The sequence below is a fragment of the Echiichthys vipera genome, assembly GCF_963691815.1.
Source record: "Echiichthys vipera genome assembly, chromosome: 19".
NCBI lineage: Eukaryota > Metazoa > Chordata > Actinopteri > Perciformes > Trachinidae > Echiichthys > Echiichthys vipera.
Window position 1 is genome coordinate 16844395 of NC_139844.1, and position 18910 is coordinate 16863304.

At 38.5% G+C, this 18910-nt stretch overlaps 1 protein-coding gene across 1 annotated transcript; it reads right to left on the reverse strand.

The window, feature by feature from the left end:
• Positions 1–569: 569 nt before the first annotated feature.
• On the reverse strand, positions 570–15197 carry LOC310961994 (structural maintenance of chromosomes protein 6). Its single transcript, XM_083934321.1, has 27 exons — positions 15181–15197; positions 14666–14809; positions 13927–14056; positions 13598–13703; positions 13150–13286; positions 12108–12169; positions 11916–11996; positions 11707–11808; positions 10926–11045; positions 10673–10771; positions 10363–10509; positions 9492–9580; positions 9188–9352; positions 8656–8834; positions 8097–8298; positions 7623–7737; positions 7063–7223; positions 6545–6680; positions 6004–6084; positions 5630–5800; positions 3658–3795; positions 3215–3360; positions 2927–3052; positions 2622–2727; positions 2166–2318; positions 1936–2033; positions 570–972 (listed from the first exon to the last, which is right to left on the reverse strand). The coding sequence occupies exons 2-27, from the start codon at positions 14792–14794 to the stop codon at positions 879–881; spliced, it is 3273 nt and encodes a 1090-aa protein (XP_083790447.1). The 5' UTR covers positions 14795–14809; positions 15181–15197; the 3' UTR covers positions 570–878.
• Between the last annotated feature and the right edge of the window lie 3713 nt (positions 15198–18910).

Genomic DNA, 18910 nt, shown 5'->3' on the forward strand with positions numbered 1-18910 from the left:
TTTTATACTCTAGCTGAAACAGCACTTTCCTTTTCTTGCATCACATTTTACAGAATACAAAATGAAAGAAGAAAACGGTTCTGCGGGTAATGGCCACTGATTTCCACTATATATCAATCTTTAATCTGTCTTTATAATGACAGAGGCTCTAGATGAAATGTTTGACTACTGAAATGCAGAATTAGTATATGGTAGCATGGAGACTGTCCTGTTAGCTGTATTGGAAGTTGTTGTGAAAGTGCATTGCAGTAGACCACCTTGTATGGAGGATTTGGCACAGAGCCTAGCTGAAGTTTAATGTTGAAACGCAGATGAAAATGACTTTTATCCAGTGAATAATGAGCTGAGGAAAACATTTACTGCAAGCATTTACTTTGTCACATTGTGATTAAAAAGGAAAAAAATCCTTGAAGTAGGACCTCCAATTAGACACCAGTTTGGGATGGAAAATGTCCTGAAATTTGCTTCCATGCATGCGAAACAACAACACTGCACTTGTCATTGTAAGAAATATTTAATATTCATTAAACCAAACAAGTTCTGAGACATCATAAACTTAATGAACCAGGGCTAAGTTAACATTTATTTTGGCAGTGGATATAAAAATACTTCCCATCCCTGTGCAGTACCCCTCAACGTAACAGTGCTTACATTTCAGTGTTGTACAAAAAAATTAACACACTGCCTACTAAACAGAGCTTTTAACAAGTTGTGTTGCTTGCAATCACTGACAGAACTAATCCTTCTCAAAACAGGAGCCCTCTTGAACTGAAAAGAAAATTGTGGCTGCACTTCTTAAACATAACATCGGATGGCGGTCTTAGCACCTGCTAGTGGTCTCATATACTCATTTGATGTTAAATTACCAGCTTTCAATACTACTGGTCCTCATCTTCACTTATTTGTGTGTTGTTTCCACGCTCTGGATCTTTGAGACGGAAGATTTGGATGGTTTTACTCTCTGGAAGCGAGCTGAAGCAAAAAGAAGAAGAAACACAACAAAGATGACAGTGTGACCGTGTCTTTGAGGTTAAGTTGTTCTCTTTCCAAGGAAAACTATAAGTAGCACAAACTCCTGCATAACTTTGCCTTTCAAACTAGTAAATTCCAATAAAGTAAACCCTTTATATAAAGATGGAGATAGACATCACTTCACAAATTACAGGCCTGTTTCACTACTTTACTGGAAAAACTTTTTAGTTGGAAGGGTGGACAATTTCATTGACAAGCAAACTGCTGACTGACAGTCGGTATGGATTCAGATCAAACAGAGTGAATTGGTATGGTATCAGAGAGGTGGTGTTGTATTTGTTGAGAAGCTGTTAAAGAAACAAGCAGCAGTTTGCGAAGATAAGCAAGCATGAACCAACATGTTTGGATAGTACTTGTGGAGTCCATCAGGGGTCGGTATTGGGACCGAAAGTGTTCATTTTCTACATAAACTATGCAGGGTAGTAAAATATTATTCATATTGAAATATATATTTTTGTTTTGTGGATGACATATATATTTTGTTCTGGAGAGAATGTGCAGCAGTTTTTTGAAAAATAAATTGAAACAAAAAGATTATGCTGTTTGGAAATTGCAAAACAAAACAGTAATGTACAGGTTATAGTTGAAAATGTTAGTATAGAAAGTATATAACAAATATTGTTGTATAATGGGATAGTTGTTATTTTTGTAGTTTTCTTATTTTTTTTGCTAATTCAAATTTGTAGATTGAGTTTTCTATATGTGTCTTTTTTACATGTTTAAAATAAAACTAACCAAAAATTAAATGGCATGGCCTTTACTCCTAAATGGATTACGTCATCATAGCTTTTTACTAAGTTAATATACAGTACCTAAATCAATAATCAATCAATAAATCACATATGGGTGGTCTAACTGCGTTGAACTACACATATATAAAAAAAGAGATGTATCAGTGTTTACCTCATGCTCTGTGGGGTTAGGAAGATAAACTGTCTGTAGCGCTGACCGGCAGCTACCTTCAGCATCATGTCCATTGATATCCTCCTGTTCACCATGTCCTAATTGAACAAAACAATCAATTCATGTTTTTATCTTTTGCTTAATAAGGCTTAACAAGTAAGACAACTTCCCCTCCTCCCTGTAATTCAGAGAAAATTGCAATATCAAAATAAAAAACATTCTCTCATTACCATGTAAACATCAAACTCATCAAGGCAGCGGAAAGGCGCCTCTGTGATGGCCCAAAGAGAGAGAACAAAGCAAACAGTGGAAAAGGAGCGCTCGCCTCCAGACAGAGAGCGCATGTCACTTAAGTCAGCCTTGTTTCCCTGGCCTGGCTGCACCTACATAGGAGTGGAGGAGAAATTGGTTTTGTACAAGAAAACTTTGATGTAAGCATTTCATTTTACACCACCTGGCTAAAAAGCTCACCATGTGTTATGAGTGATGACTATGAATGAAATGTATGTAATGCATGCTTTTTAAGACTTTAACCGTGCTGCTATATTGTTTCATTTTTCTTCTAATAGACTAGATGCTGCAAAGCTAACTCCTGCCTCTCACAGTTGTTTTGAACTTAACCCGTCCCTCAGTTCACTAGTGTTTCACAGAATGACACTCCAAAGTAGATTTTTCGTTCTTCTTACTGCGATGGAGAGGGTTTCATTCTTGTGGTCAAAGGTCATACTTCCAGTGTAGCCTCTCTGGGCCAGCATGCTATCAAAGTAGTATTTACAACGTGCCGAGAGGAGCCTAAGAGATGAAGAGAGAAGGGATCAACAAATAAGGAGGGAAGGAAAAACAGAATGACAATAAATCGAGCAATAGAGGAGGAGTCAGGTGTCACGATTAACAGGTTTCTTTTTTTGATTGCTGCTAATCCAGTCGTTTGAAGAGAAATAATGATATATAAATAAATTCAAGATTTTTTTTAAAAAATGAAATAACTTACTTCTTGAGATCACCGTAAACCTGGACTCTGATGTCCATAACATTATTGAGACATCTGATGAACATGTTGAGGTTCTTCATTTGATCTGCCATGTTCTTGTACTTCTCCAGAGCCTCTTTATACTGCCTAGACATGGGAAAGAAGGAAAGTGGAAGAAAGGTAAGACAGAGGAAGATTTACATGTTAAAATGATTTAATTTTATAACCGTCTTAATAAAGTAAAATATGCTTACATTTCTGTCATGACATTACATTACATCATCTGATACCAGGGTCTGTGTAACATACTTTACAACTTCCTCACGGCTTTCCTGCTGTTCCTGCTGCGTAGTGATCTTAACCTTGACACGGTTGATCTCACTGTCCAGACTCTTGGCTTTCCGTTGCACTTCCAGGCGCTCTGGACAGATTTCTGTGGCTTTGGCTATAGACGTCTGAACCGCAGGGTGAAAAAAAAATTATAATTTTTTGGGATATGTAACATTCATAATTTCTCCTTTATACCCAGAAAAACAAGGTAAAAACACTGTTCAAAGGCTACAAAAGATGCAAATAAATAAAACTTAATTGCTTTTGTTGGACTCTAGTCCACAATCTTCATAAGCCAAGTGTGCTTTTGTGTTACTGTCTGCATTAACATAGAACTTACATAAACAGTTCTATGTCCCATACTATTAATTCTACTAAAAGCAGACAGCTCCCCTCTTGCCCTGTTTCTCTGTATGGTGTACCTGAAGTTCCTGCTCCTTGCTTTCCAAGTTGGATTCCAGGTTCTGTATGCTACGGAGATGGGCACTGCGCTTCTCCTCGTAGTGTTTCTTGTGATGCTTGCACTTTATCACGTCCTGATCAGCCTTACTCAGCTCCTCCTGTAGTAGGACAAAAGGACAAGCACACAAAGAGTGTCCACATAAACTTCACCCAGTATTGAGGGGATGCTGGCTTACATATGTATATATATATATATTTTTTTTTCTTTCTTTTTCTTTCTTTCTTTTTTAGGGCTGGGACTTTAGCGTGTTAATTACGAATAATTAATTACAGAAAAAAATAACGCAATTAATCGCAATTTACTTTTGCACTCAGAGAAGGACGTTGCTCCTTGCATAAGTTCCCGCCCATCACGTAATACTGGCGCACAGGACGCGATGAGAGAGATATGGAACTGATGTGAAGCAAGAAGGTGAGTTGTTGGGTTCAGTGGCGGACATTTGAGTTCTAAAAAACGACCAAGTGGGAACATGGACAGGGGCAAGGCTGTGTAAAAATTGTGCAAGAAAGAATTCTCCTCCCACCAGAGCTGTTCAGCCTCCAGAGAGGCTTACAGAGCCTCTAATTATTATTATTTTTTTTAATTGTGTCCCACCACTAATTTATATATATATTAACATACCATACCATACATTCAGAATTAGGGGTGTGACGAGGCCCTCAGCTCACAAGACGAGACATGATATTGAGTCCAAGAGAACGAGACACTTTTAGCACTACCGTATTTTTCGGATTATAAGTCGCAGTTTTTTCATAGTTTGGCCGGGGGTGCGACTTATACTCTGGAGCGACTTATGTGGGAAATTATTAACACATTACTGTAAAATATCAAATAATAGCCCAGGCTATTATTTATCTCAGTCACGTAAGAGACTAGGCGTATATCAGCAAGTGCGAAGTGCATTGTGAAAAAAAAGATGCTACCTGCTACTTCCGTACCTATGAGTTGGCGGAGTTGTTCAGAAGTGACACAAAGGAAGAAGAGTTCATTGGTGATTTAGTGATTAGCAGTGACAGATTGTTTGGTAAACGTATAGCATGTTCTATATGTTATAGTTATTCGAATGACTCTTACCGTAATATGTTACGTTAACATACCAAGCACGTTCTCAGTTCGTTGTTTATGCGTCATATAACGTACACTTATTCAGCCTGTTGTTCTCTATTCTAGTTTTATTTTAAATTGGCTTTCAAGATGAAATGTCTATTCTTGGTGTTGGATTTTATCAAATAAATTTCCCCAAAAAATGCGACTTATACTCGAGTGCGACTTATATATGTTGTTTTCCTTCTTTATTATGCATTTTCGGCTGGTGAGATTTATACTCCGGAGCGACTTTCAATCCGAAAAATACGGTATTTTAAAATGTCAGCATTTTTTTTCACAAGGGGGTTGATTTTAGCAGAGAGCTTCGGTGGGGCTGCCTGTAGCCTGATGTTAAAGTAGATGCAGGAGCTCATGAGTTACGTGTTTAGGTTACGGTGCTGACGACACTTTCTTCTTACCATGCTTACAGATTGTTCCTGTCTTATCGGTCGCTTTGTTGCCGTTTATCCACTTACATATAGATATGGTCTGCCTTGACCTCTAAACCCCACCCCCTCCCAACAATAAATAATCTTCTGGTTAGGAACAAACTTTCCTGCCCATAGCTGGATAGTGTAGGCTTACGCTACTATATTGCAACCCTGGTCTTAGTGGTGGTACTTGAGAGAGCCTTATATTTTCTGAGGTGGTACGTCATGTACAAAGTTGGAGAACCACTGCTCTAAAGTGTAACCCTTGATTAAGACGTTTGTGCAATTAATTAGCCATCCAAGGTCATTCTTACGTGAATGCAAATGTTTCACAAGTTTGACATGTTGTGATTTGGGAATTGCACAAGTAGAATGACGAGGTGCTGGTAACATGGAGTTGTCCTACAGGATTACCTTGATTGGGTCAGCCTCCTCAGCGACCGTGTTGATCCGCTCTTTGTGCTGCCTGTACTCCTGCTCTGCCTTCTCATAGGAAGCCTTCAGCTCAGCCATCTGAGTTCGTGCCTCATTGTACTCGACATGCTTGGAAGCGATCTTAGCAACAATCTCCTGAAGTTCTTCCTCCTACAGAAGGGTGACAATCGCATATCACACTGTGCTGCTGATTGCAGAAATATTAGACTTCAATGTGAACTTTTTGGGGGTCATACAATTATTGTGGGACATTTTCTTCAGTCAAAATTCCATATTTTCTTCTGTATCTACTGAGAGGAATACAATTAAAGTCCATCAGGTCTGATTGTACTGCACTGATATTCTGTACATACCAGGGGACTGAGGTCCTCTGACTGAGACTCTTCCGTATTTTGTAGATCCGTCAGTTCCAGCTGTAGCTTTGTAGCTTTGTCCTGGAACAAATACACAAACTGCATGAGCAAATTCATCAACTAGAAACTACATCAGAACAGAATACTAGAAATTAGATTTGGAAATTAATTTTTGATTGAGCATTTTCTTTTTCCAACTAAGGTTTGCTATTTATTCTATATTTAGGCTATATATTTGAAATAACTGTTCTTATTAAATAATGTATTGAACTCGAATACCAAAATCTGACAAAATGACAACAATTAAACTACACCTAAAAATGCACAAAGATAGATTTCCATTTAGGCAGCATAATCATTATTTTGTTTACTGTTTATAGACATGTTGTTCTCAAATATAAAAGGACAAAATATTCAGTATGGACTATCAGTTTCCCTGTCTAATACTCAGAAAAGATAAGGAATTATCATCAAATATTAAAAAAAAACAAAAGAAACGTTCAAATAAGTGTTACAGGTGTGTGAGAGGTAGACGCATTACTTTAATAGTTCTCTGCTCTATGTGGGTTCTTCTCAGCAGCCCTTCGTTCTGTTTGAAGTCTTCATCTAACTTTTTCATCTGTTGCTGGAAGCGATTTGCCTGACCTCTTTGGTTTTCGATCTCGCTCTGTAAGTGCCTGAGAGTAAAGAGAGGAACCATGAGACACAAAGAGTATTAAAATAGAAGCTTAATAGAACTACTCGTGACATGTACAGTGTGTAATCCTAATAATTGTAACTAAAGAAGTCCATCTATACACTCTTTCTAAATACAACAAGATAAGCTTCACATGACATCACCATGAGACAGCAAAAGGTCAGCTGGAGATGTTCCTGGTGACCAAAGATATCCAAGAAGTTATTAATTTTGCAGCGATAATAATAATAATTATGATAATATTTTTTTAAATACCCGAATACTGGGAAACTGTGATATATTCTGAAACAGTTAGCGTACCGTGAAAAATCTCATACCGCTGTAAACCTACTCAATGCTGACACAAAAAAACACATACACACCTGATCTCCTCCTCAACATCTCCTGAGAGGTAGTTGGCTCTGGTCTGCTCAGCAGTGTAACTGCGGTTGGTGTAGATTTGATCTCCCTCCTTGGAGAAGGCCTGGTAACAGTTCTGAGGAGGGTTTCTGCCCTGCATCACTCTCCGAGCCTCTGTTCGATTCTACACATACAATAAGAAAACAAGTCGCGTCAATGCACCAGATCTCCTGAACACTACTACAATTGTTGTTCAAAACAGTATTGCCTTCTCATTCAGTTGCCTTTTTTTTTAATTTATTTTTTCCAAAAGATGTTTTATAACTTCCATCAGAAATGCTTAATATGAACTCAGGTTTTAAGAGTTATGATCGTGGATGAACTTACAGACCTACAGAGTTGATTTGTCCTGGTGATCAGATGTTGCAATCAAAGGGCTAACTCAGTTGGCTTTAAACCTTGCACTGTATTAAATTATACACAAACATAGATGCCTAACTGGTATTAGCACATTATTCACATCAGCTATGGCTGAATGTCTTGTGTTACTAGGACTTTTCTTGCGACGCAACTGATTTGTTACCTTAATGAGTAGAATGCTCTCTATATTCCTTTGATCAATCAGGCAGTTGGCCACAACTGGGTCCTCAATTTCTAGAGCTTGAAGCACAGAGGGGTATTCAGGATGATTCACAGCCCTGACAAAGACAAAACCAACAAAGACCACTGTTATTAAAATATACTTCATACAAAATGCATCCTTTAAGTTACACAGACTCAAAACTACCTGTGGTTGGCTCAAATGTATGACAATTAATATGCAAATGTTTGTTGTTCTGTTATAGGCCTTGTGTGCTCGTGGGCAAGTTGTGTGAATTTGCGAGAAAACATTTTATAACTGGAATACATTGTAACAAACATTAACTTAAGCTGACCAATGATATTGTTCTTCATCTAGGAGGAAACCCTCAAGCTTAATTTCTTTTCAGGCAGTGCACAAGTCAAACTTAGACAAGTGTTTGTTAAATATTTTTGTGAACATTGTACATGACCTCACCTCATTCTTGTATCATGAACATTTGGAAGAAAATGGCTGGTGATGATTGTAGGTCTACGGCCATTTGGGCAGCATCTGGCCATGAGGTTCTGCAGCACCTTCTCATCCTCGTGGTTATCACAAGTGAAGGCCTGCAGCTGGCCTTTGAGACATACTTCCACAGACAGGGCCAGCTCTTGATCCTTCAGACTTATAAGGTAACCTGTAGAAAAGTGAAATTAGCAATAGAGACAAAAACAGGTTTTTGTAGCAGGCTGTAAACAAGTTTATTTCTGTTAGACCTTTCAACATGAGGTTCTATGGGGATTGTCTCGCTTTTGTTGTCAGCCTCATGTGGCCACTCGAGGAATTGGCACATCCACGCTGGCTTTATTTTTCTTTGCCAGAGGTTGTTGCTGGTCTATTACATATTTATCTTATTAGACTGCCAGACAAAGTGCGCTGTAACTTTGGCTGTTTCATTATGCTCATTATGCATGATTTTCCGATTCACTAATGTTGAGAAAAGAGTCAGGCCTGGGACATTTTCACCAATTCACAGTTGGGCACCAAGTCTTACCCAGTGGTCCACGGGGTTTGTGCTTGAACTGGCCTCTTCTGTAAGCTTCCTCGATGGAATTGAGGAGTGTGGGCATGTGCTCTCCAAAACGCCGCAGGCGATTGGACCGACTGCTCTCCATCGTCTGCAGGTTCCTTCTGTTGGCATCAATGGACTTCTGGAGCACTACCTGCTCTTTTCTAAAAGGAGAAGGTGGGGATTCTCATTATGTTAAAGGCAGTTAATGTTTCAGTTCTTCCACTGCAGTAATACATCTCCTAACTGGGTTTATTTAGAGTTGATAGGGATACAATCAAATTTCCATTTTTAATTTGGGTTGGTCCAATGATCAATGTTTTGTAGCTTTACTTCTAAGAAGACTTATGAGGATTACTTGTATTAAAAGACTAAGGGATCCCGAATTCTATTGCACCTGCATATTGTATCACTGGCAGAATTTATCAGAAACATTGACAGAACAGAATGAGATTCTCATAATGGTATTATTTGTGAATGATTTTCTGTTCTTCAGTGCCCAGATTTGTTTCCTTACTTCATTTTTCCTTGTTCTTCCCTTAGCCGGCTGCAGGCGTTCTGATACTGGTCAATCTGCTGGCCCAGAGTAGAGATATGCTGTTTGATGTTTTCCAGCTCAGCCTGTATATGCACCATGCGCTCCGTCCTGGCTTGGCTCTCCGCTCCTGATGTCTGACTAATGCTAGAGGTACAAATACCATGATGATGAAAATTGTAAAAAGGACAAAAAGCATAGAGGAATAATCATAGAATTACATGCATACATACATGTTTCAACTTGAATGCATTAGAGAAGACATGAAAACAAGAAAAGGTCATACCTCAGCTTGAGATCATTTATCCTTGAGGACAGCTGGACCTTGTCCTTATCCAGGTCCCTGAGGTTAGCTTTGCATCTGTGAACGGTGACCTAGCTCACACATGTAATTGAAGAATAGAAACACTGGTCAGTACACATACAAGTGTCACAATGATTACAGTAACTGCCCGAGATTATATCGGACATGATGATGAGGCAGGAATTTAAGATGCATTTTCAAATAAAAATGTACTGAGTTATGCAAAATGAAAACATGTTAACAACTGGAATTGCAATTTGGGTTGTTAATTAAAAAGTTCCCCTTCTTTCATTTTCACAACTACACTGTTTGCTGGAGGACTTGAATACCTTTGTTGCTGTGGATACGATTCAGCACTGTAAACAAAGCCTCATATTAAGCCCAGTTCAGACCAAAGATTTCCAAGGAGATGAATTGAAACTTGCAACTACTTGCAACTACTTGCAACGTGCAAGTCTGCAACGCTCTTAAACCTGCCTGTTGAGACCAAGGCAACGAGCTGAGACGGTGTATCATCTCCATAGCAACGTCTCTCTGTACTTCTGTTCTAACCTCCAACTTTCCAGGCTTTTTTCTGTAGCTGAATATAACTTGTAGCAATATAAAATATAAATGAGGACAGAGATAGTGAGATACTCGCTACAAATGCATTTCTAGTTGTGATGAAACAGCGAAAATACCGTTTTATTTCCCTGGTTCACTGCTTTGTTCTGGAGAATGGTGCTCGCTCTCCTTATTCATTGTATTGCTTGCTCAAACTTAAGTCACTTCCGGTACTTATATAGAAGTGATGGAACCAACTGACAGTACTGTCTGCCTTACAGCCGGACTAATGCACTGTCTGAACTCTGACCTCGCTGGACTTGAGAAGGGTGTTTTGTCTCTGGGCCTCTGCCTTGAGCTCAGCACATTTGGGCTGGAGCTCCTGGACTTGCTGTGTGATCCCCTCTAGCTGTTCCTGGATCTGCTTGCATTTCTCCGCAGCCTTCTCTGGCTTTTTCTGCATCATTACATGAAAACAGATCAGAGAAGAACTCAGTAGGGGGATAATGCATGTGCAAAGTTCTGACACAAGTTATAAAACAGAAGCAGTTATTATTTCATTATTGGTTATACTAAAAACACACTAGATTGTTTAGGTGAATACAACAGAAGTATTGTACCTTCCATTCATCCACTTTCTCATCAAATTTCTCTGTAGAACGTCTCTCGGACTGGAGCTTCTCCTTCATTGGCTCCAGCTCCTTCTCCATCTCAATTACCTGCAAAATGTAAGTCACAGTCAGTAATATTTAGATGAATGGCCTTTTAAGTAATTACTGCACTAATACACTTCCCTAGGGACCTAAAGGAGTTGACGAAGGGGCTTAGGAATTTCACATTGGGAAGAAACAAAATGGCAGAAAATAACCTCACCAAAGCCCAAGCCATTTGCTTCTGTAAGTCCTCCAGTTTCGTTTGCATTTCATCAAACGATGCCAGACTCTTGAAACGCTCCTCTTTTTCCAGGAACTCCCGCTTCAAATCTTTCAAGCACTGGAATAAAAACATAATCTTTTATGGTCATACAAATATAGTTTAAAAAAAAAAAAAAAAAGAGTAGTTATGCTTTCCTACAGTAGCTAGCTATGCTCTTCAAAAAGTATAAACATTCTATCCACAAGGATAAAACACACATATAAGTTGACACTGAAAGCTTGTTAGCAGACAGTGGATATTTACATATCCAGCAGCTATAGCTCAACATTATCCTTTGTTGTCACGTGGCAAATATGTCCAATATTTATTCTGTTTTTGGTGTTTATCAACTCCTGAGGAAGTATCTGGTTCTTTAGCAGCTAAATCCTCCACCATGTTCACCAGCTAGTCACTAACTTGGTCCTTCTGCCATTGTGTGGTGCAGAGTTGTGTTTTAAAATGCTTTTGCTCAAGAAAAATAGCTGCCCGATGAAAAAACACAAAGCGGTAAAAGTAAACCAAAACAGTAAATTGTCGAGTCAGACAGCTAAAAAATGAGCCGATGCAATTTCACGTGATTATACTCTTTAGGGTCCATCACTATGAACAAGCACTTTCACATTGTGTTCACGTTATCAGTTAACACATTGTTATTGTAAATTGTTAAAAAAAAAAAAAAGTAAATTATATTGGTGATAGCTGATTATAATATGAATAAGTCAGCCAAACTGATTCTTACTTCACTTTGTTGCCTAACTTTATCCTCTGTGACATTCTTGGTGGTTTTGATGTATAAAAAATCATCTCTCATCTGCTCCAGTTGGGTAGCTTTCATAAAAAACTGCAAGAAGAACAAAAATAATTTTTAAAAAAAGAAATCATATAAAAATGTCATTAAAAACAAGATGAAACATTGTCATTTAAAGAGATGTAATCATAAAAAATTACCCTGTATTTGTCCCCCTCTCCTTTGGAGTGTAGAAAGTATTTGCTCATCTCTTGAGTGAGAACTGACACAGGATTGTTGACCTTTGGAAGAAAGTTAATAATGACCGTTACCAACACAGAAACACAGATTTATGTTTTGTTGTAATGTAGATCAAACAACAGTGTTCTGTATAAGATTTGCAAAGCTCCCACCTGTATGTTAAAATTGTCCAGAATGGACAACAGTTCTTCCTTTCTGGTTGAGACAACTTGACCTATAAGAGGACAAAAAAGATGTTTAAATGGTGGGAAACAAATTAGTTTATGAATCTGATATTATTTTTATAACTATTATTATTAGTTTCAACATTTGACTATGGATGCAAATTATTGAGTCATTCATCAATCGATATTTGTATCATCTTATCCGTCGATGACTGATTAAGCAGTAATTCTTCTGAGAAGCTGAATTTCCCTCTGAATAGGTTAACTGTATAGACCTTTTTAATGGAATTCCATTACTAGGCAACAGCCTTGGTCTTTGTTAACTTCCTGTGAGCTGATGTCGTTCACATTCACTGCAACAGGAATCAAACTTGGACATATTTAGAATGTTTACGTTTAACCTTGAAAAGGTCTAAACGTAACATAAAATGCTATCTTCCTTTTGATATAAAGAAAAAGTGCAAATCATATTCCTTAATCACTCACTTGAGGGCAGGGAATAACACTTTGGTAGCATATCAAACATTCTGAATAGAAAATATCAAAATATTACACAGGCTACTTAACATGAAAATAAATTGGGCATTCTCTCATCTGTGACATTGGAAACATTAATAGCAGCAGCAGCATAAAAAAAACATTCCTGAGTAGAAGAATACAATCAGGGCTCCAGAATAACTTTTTTCATTGAGAGCACCGTGACCCCCAACTGAAAATTTTAGGGGCGCAACCAATTATTTAAAGGAGCACACGCACGGTATATCAATAATAGATGCAGAAATTACAATGTGCTGTTTCAATTGATTCATTTTAATCGAGTAATTGCTTATCATCAATTAATCAATAATTGATTGTTTGCATCCCTACTTTCAACTACATTTGTCCTTGCACTCTGCAATTAAATGTTTTTTTAAATGTTTTAAGGCAGTTAACATTTAAATAACTTTCATTATGATATATTATTGTAGAAGCACAATGTAGCAGTAATCTCTTACTAACATAGTTGGGGGCAACTCTTCACTGTCTTTACCTGATTTGCTCCTCAGTTTATAGGTTCTCAACCCCTCACGTGTTATTCTCAGGTCTACAATGATCGATGAACCATACACCTCTGGTTTGTAAGAATCCTTCCCTTTGTTACGCAGGGTGATCGATACATCCGCTGAGCTGAGGAAAGAGTAGCACACGTTAAACCTGTTGCACAGGAGCTTTAATAGAAATTACTTTTACTTCACATACGAATGGGCTCTCCTCAAAGAGAAAATATAGATTCGTAGATTCCATTCAAATTTGTAGTGCTATGGGTAAAGAAGCCTTCATGGAAGATTTGTTTACACTAAGGGGCAGATTGGGGGGTTGAAAGAGACAATTTGAGGTCATATTCATGCCATGGCTGCCTTAACAGACAGGCCCTTAAAGGCTACTACAACCTGTATAACAAAATAAATGTACATTGCAGAATGTGGTGCAAGATTTACCTTTCTCCTTCCTTCACAAAACCTTTGAGGGATAATCCTCTGTTCGTGGTATGTGCATTCCCGCCTAAGGCTACTATGAGAGCTGTCAGAACGGCACTCTTTCCACCTGTCACACAAGCAGTTTGTGCACAGAAAATGTATTTGAAACAATGTAATTAAGAAAAGCACAAAATGGAAGATATTAAGAACAGAGGGTATTCCAGAAAGAAGGTTAGCCTAAATTTAAAGTTGCTATAGTATTAGGCACAGACACTCAGTAAATTTCTCTTCATTCAGTTCAGTTAATCCTCTTTTCTGGGATACCCAACTGGTTCAGCCATTACACTCACTTCCATTGTTGCCAACGACAAAGTTGACATTGGAACCAAAAGGGAACGGGCCGAGGAGAGAGTGGCACATGAAGTTCTTCAGTGTGATGCTCTCGACGATCCCTGCATCACTTACCACCTCACCAGCATGCTGCAGGTAAACACAGGTGATAGGCCATGCATGTCATTTCACTCCAATATTTGATACATTATTATTATTATAATTATACAGGGTTTCTACACCTTTTCAAAAGTCAAATTCAAGCATTTCAAGGTGCATTTTAATGCTTTTCCAGCGCCTTACAGCTGTGGCAAACTACATATTAGAATACAGTTTATTCAGTATTACGATTATTGCACTTGTTCATCAGATTATATCAGATTGTGCTTAAAACAGCCAACATTATGTTTGGTGACAGGTGTGCCAGGGAAAATGACAAAATTCAAAGGGAAACAACGTCTCAAGTCTGTAAACAGAATTGCCATTAGAGCTGCAAAGATTAGTCGACTACTGAACAGAAACATAGCATACACCTTTTAAAACACTTGAATTTTAGTGTGGTGTTTTGAAAGATGTCCAGCACCCTTACGACCCTGAATATGTCAATATCTACTCTGTGTCTTATCGTTTCTTTAACATTCTTACAGAATCAGTTAAGACAAACAGAGAAACTTAAAAAAAAAGGATAAATTGTTCATATAGAAACAAAGTATATAAGATGTAACACTTTACAGCACGACAGTGGCAGCAGCTACATACCTGTGTATTGGGTGGAGGATCTTCCTGTTCACTATCTGTATCATTTTCCACATCCACGTCTGACTCCAGCGCAGATCGGCTCCTTTTGTGGCTGTTGTCACCGACGGGGCTGCTCTTTCGTTTAGACATCTCGGGCACCTTACGCTGACCGAATTAACTAACGTTACGTACATTTAGTGGAAAGGGAAAGTGAAAGTGAACACACAGCATAGTTCCTAGCATAGTCAAGCTTCTACTTTTACTGAGCTGTTTGTCGATTTGTGTAAGGTATCTGGGAAACCGACGGCCAGTGTCCACAGGTGGAAAACAACAACAGTAACGAACAACTTCCATCAGCTGATCCATGTTCCAAACGACGTTAACGTTACGTTAGCTCAGCGGGCTAACTGACGCTACGTGCTAAACAGAAAGTTAACCGTTTAGAACAGACAGCACTTGAGTATGTTGTGGTTAATGTTGAGTCTTTATACGAAATTGCGAGCATTAATGTGTGAGTTTGTGGAGTGAATGCTTACCGAATTCACAGGAGCCGCACAGCAGGACCACAGACCGTCGAATTCGCGCCCAGTATCCACAGTATACGTACAAATCTCGCGAGAATAAACGAGATCGTTACCTTAAAAAATGAAACGAGAATTGCCTGCTTTTAGGGAAAATACCACATGAAATAAACAAAAGAAAAGGTTGAAAAATGACTTCTTAATTGATCATGAATGGAAAGATCTGGTGAATGAAATACATGAAATGGAGTACTATGAGACTTAGAAACCAAATGCATTTTACTGAAGACAGATGAGAAGAGTTTTTCTCTATCAACATTAGAACTGTGATACATTATTGCGAATTATCATTAATTATTTATGTGTATTTATTGTATTGTCATTTAATGTTATCTCACTTTTTTCATATTTTGTTGTAGAATTGTTTGTCTTAACTATATTGTGTATGTGTTTACGACCGTTAAAAATGCTGGTAGAAAAGACTTTGATGATAAAGAATTGCATACAGAACTTTTAAGCGAAGAAAGAAAAATTAATTCATAAACCAAACAAAAAGTATGGTTATTCCATCTCTTTATTTTGTAATAATTATTTTGGGTTGTAAAGCCTTGTATTTGTGATGACATGTGTGACACTGTTTGTTTGTTGCGTGATCCAGTGTTCAGTGTGTGTGTGTTTTTTGGGCAGTTTTTCAAGCCTTTATTATATAGAACAAACAGAAAACGGTGTGAGGGAGGGGTAGACAGGTCAGGGTTGAACCTGCGGCTGCTGCTTCGAGGACCTTTTAGCCTTTTTACATGGGGTGACTGCTCTAACCACCAGCCACCCCCCAGTGTGTATTGTTTGTGACTTATGTTTTTTCGCTATATGAAAAAAATTAGAAAAAGACAATGAAAAATAAAAAACTAATGATCGCCAACCAAATTCCCAGGTATATGAAAAAAACAGTATACTTGCAGTACTCAATAATGACCAACATGACCCAGTAATAAGTGTTAATAATCAGTATAAAATCAAGTGTCTATTAACTGATTTACTTGTTAAAGCAATGTATCATTATTTCTACACTGTACTGTATTCATCAATAATCAAAAGAAGAATTGAGAGGGTTAAGATGAATTAAATTCATTGACACAACACTCTAGAATAAGAGCCTTAAGGCAGCATTTTGACCTCAACAATGTACACTGGATACACTGCTGGATGCAGCCGAGGTACACACTCAAATGTTGGTGTAGGCTTTTGGCAATTACTTCAGGCTATTCTCAGCCTATTACAACTTTTAATCATTTTACTGCATTGTAATCCTACAGCAATAGCAGAGCAATTTATACCAACATTAAAAGTGTAAACTTTTACTCTCCTTTTTATCCTGAATTAAAGGAATACTTTAAAAACGAACAAAATGTAATGAAAACAGGTTTAAAAATAATCACTGGACAAATATTGGTAACATACAAAATATTTATTGAAAAAATGCAATTGGAAAAAAAGGATTCATTCATATATAATTTGAAATTCATTTTTATATTTAAAATTGTTTCTTTAAAACCAAGTGTTGTCTTGCAGAATGTAGTCAGTGCTCAGTACCGTGGGTTTCTTCCATTTCCACCTGGAAGAACCAACAAATTGTATCAAGGCAAAGAAAGCCTGCTTTCATCATTATGCAGGTTAGTGAGCGCGTAAAATACTTTGTCCAATGCAATGAAATATAGTAGCATTTTCCAACAGTGAATGATGCAATCTGATGTTGCAATCTGGTAATACACTCCCCCCCCCCCTTCCATCTAACATAGACCTGATGTGGTCAATGTCATAGTTTGAATGGGATCAAACCAGCTGCATGAAGGGGATTTAAACAAATTGGTCCTTTTGTGCCATTTCCTATCAGAAACTTAGTGTTATGATCATGTGATGTGTGTGGATGTTTTGTCTGCGCTCAAATCTTAAATCAGTTGTTCCCAGGACTCTACACAAACCAGAGAGATTTCCATCTAGTCTTTGGTTGAATGAAAGCCTTAAATTGAAAAAATCACCACCACACAGGTCACCATCACCTATCCTGACAAGCGAGGATAAAGCTGTTGGTCTCACCCTGTGATTTTGCAGGTTTACCACAGTATCCATTGTAGGCTTCCTGCTGGCTGCGGTTCTTCTCTGTAGACATAACGAAAGAGGACATAAGTCCCTAAAAATTAGGTCCCAAACAGCTTATTGTAAAGATCAAACATTTTAATCAGATATTTGCTCATAGTCAATCTTACCCAACCACGTTCCTGAAGTTGACGACACAATATGTGACATCCATTCTAGATTTCATGCTTTACCTTGACCCCTGTTCTTCCAGTTCTTCTTCTGGTTTTTCTGCATGTTTCCTTCAGCATGGCCATTGTTTGCCTTCTTCATATCTATGGAGATAAGTACACATTAAAAGCATTGCACATTTTCTCAAAAGGCATTGCACAACAAGCAGATCACCTGGATATTTAAAAGGATTCCTTTTACTTGGCCCCATGCAGCTCTTCATCTCATCACATAGTACACACTTTGGCCCCTGTAATTCAGTACACTGGATGCCACAGTCCACTAAATGTCCCTTTGATGGAGACACATTTGGCATCTTCTGGATAGCCATCGGGACACACAGTTGCTCGTTCCTCAATTGACTGGCTTCTTCGTTCGTGCATGCTCGATCCTCCACCTCCACTCTGTTTTGGAGAATCAGCTTGCCTGTAGATGAGATTTCCTCCCCTGCAGCAGAGTTAAAGAGAAGATTTTTCTCCTGCTCATTTACAATGACAGATTCCTGGTTTGGGCTTTGATTAGCCTCCGGTTCAGAAGACCTATTTTTTTCCATGTCCTCTTCAGTGAGGGTAGATAAATCAAGTTTACTCAGCAGGTGAATGGGGGAAGCTAAGGGATTCTTTTCTGAACGAGCCATGCTCTGGCCTCGCTTTGGACTCCTCGTTTCGGAGGTATCGATTTTACTCTCAGTTTGTGGCTTCTTTGGTGGACTTTGCTTCCCAGCTGGGGTACTGAAAATGGTCCAGCTGTCTGATACTGGAACAGGGTCAGTTACTTTAGGGTCAAACATGCTGTTCTTCAGCAGCCACTCCTTAGTGGGGATGAATGGGGCCAGAGACTCCACAGACCAAACAGACTCATTCATTTTTCTCTTCATTTGAAAGCTATTTAAAGACATTTGATAGGGAATGCTCTCTGTAGTGTCTTCATATGAATTTGTGTCACTGTCATCTTCTTGCTCACTGTCAGGGAGGTTATAGGATTTGCTTAGTGAATGTAGCAGTTCATCTCTGTAAGCTAGAGAATGCCTTACAGAGCCAGCCTTTCCCACAGGTTCATTTTCTCTTCTGGATTCTACGTTTTGCTCTTCATAAGCTTCTCTCAGTTTAAGGATTTTGAAGAGGGTTGCACTGCCCTTAGGGCTCAAGTTACCCTCAGCATCATCATTAGCATATGGACCGTCAGCCACCCCTGGACCATTTTTGGTCTCAGCTGGACTCTGGTTAACAGTCTTGTCACACTCTACATCTAGACTGCTCCTTTCGCAAGACTGCTGCTGGTCATTCTGCTTGTCGGCCATCTTCGGCATCGTTGCCTGCGGTGTGCCACCTCCCCAACTCATCAGAATATCAGGAACAGAGACGCGTCTCTCTTTGACAACTTCTTCCTCTTGTTGAGATGAACTACACACAGGACTCATACCATCTGGAGAACTCACTGA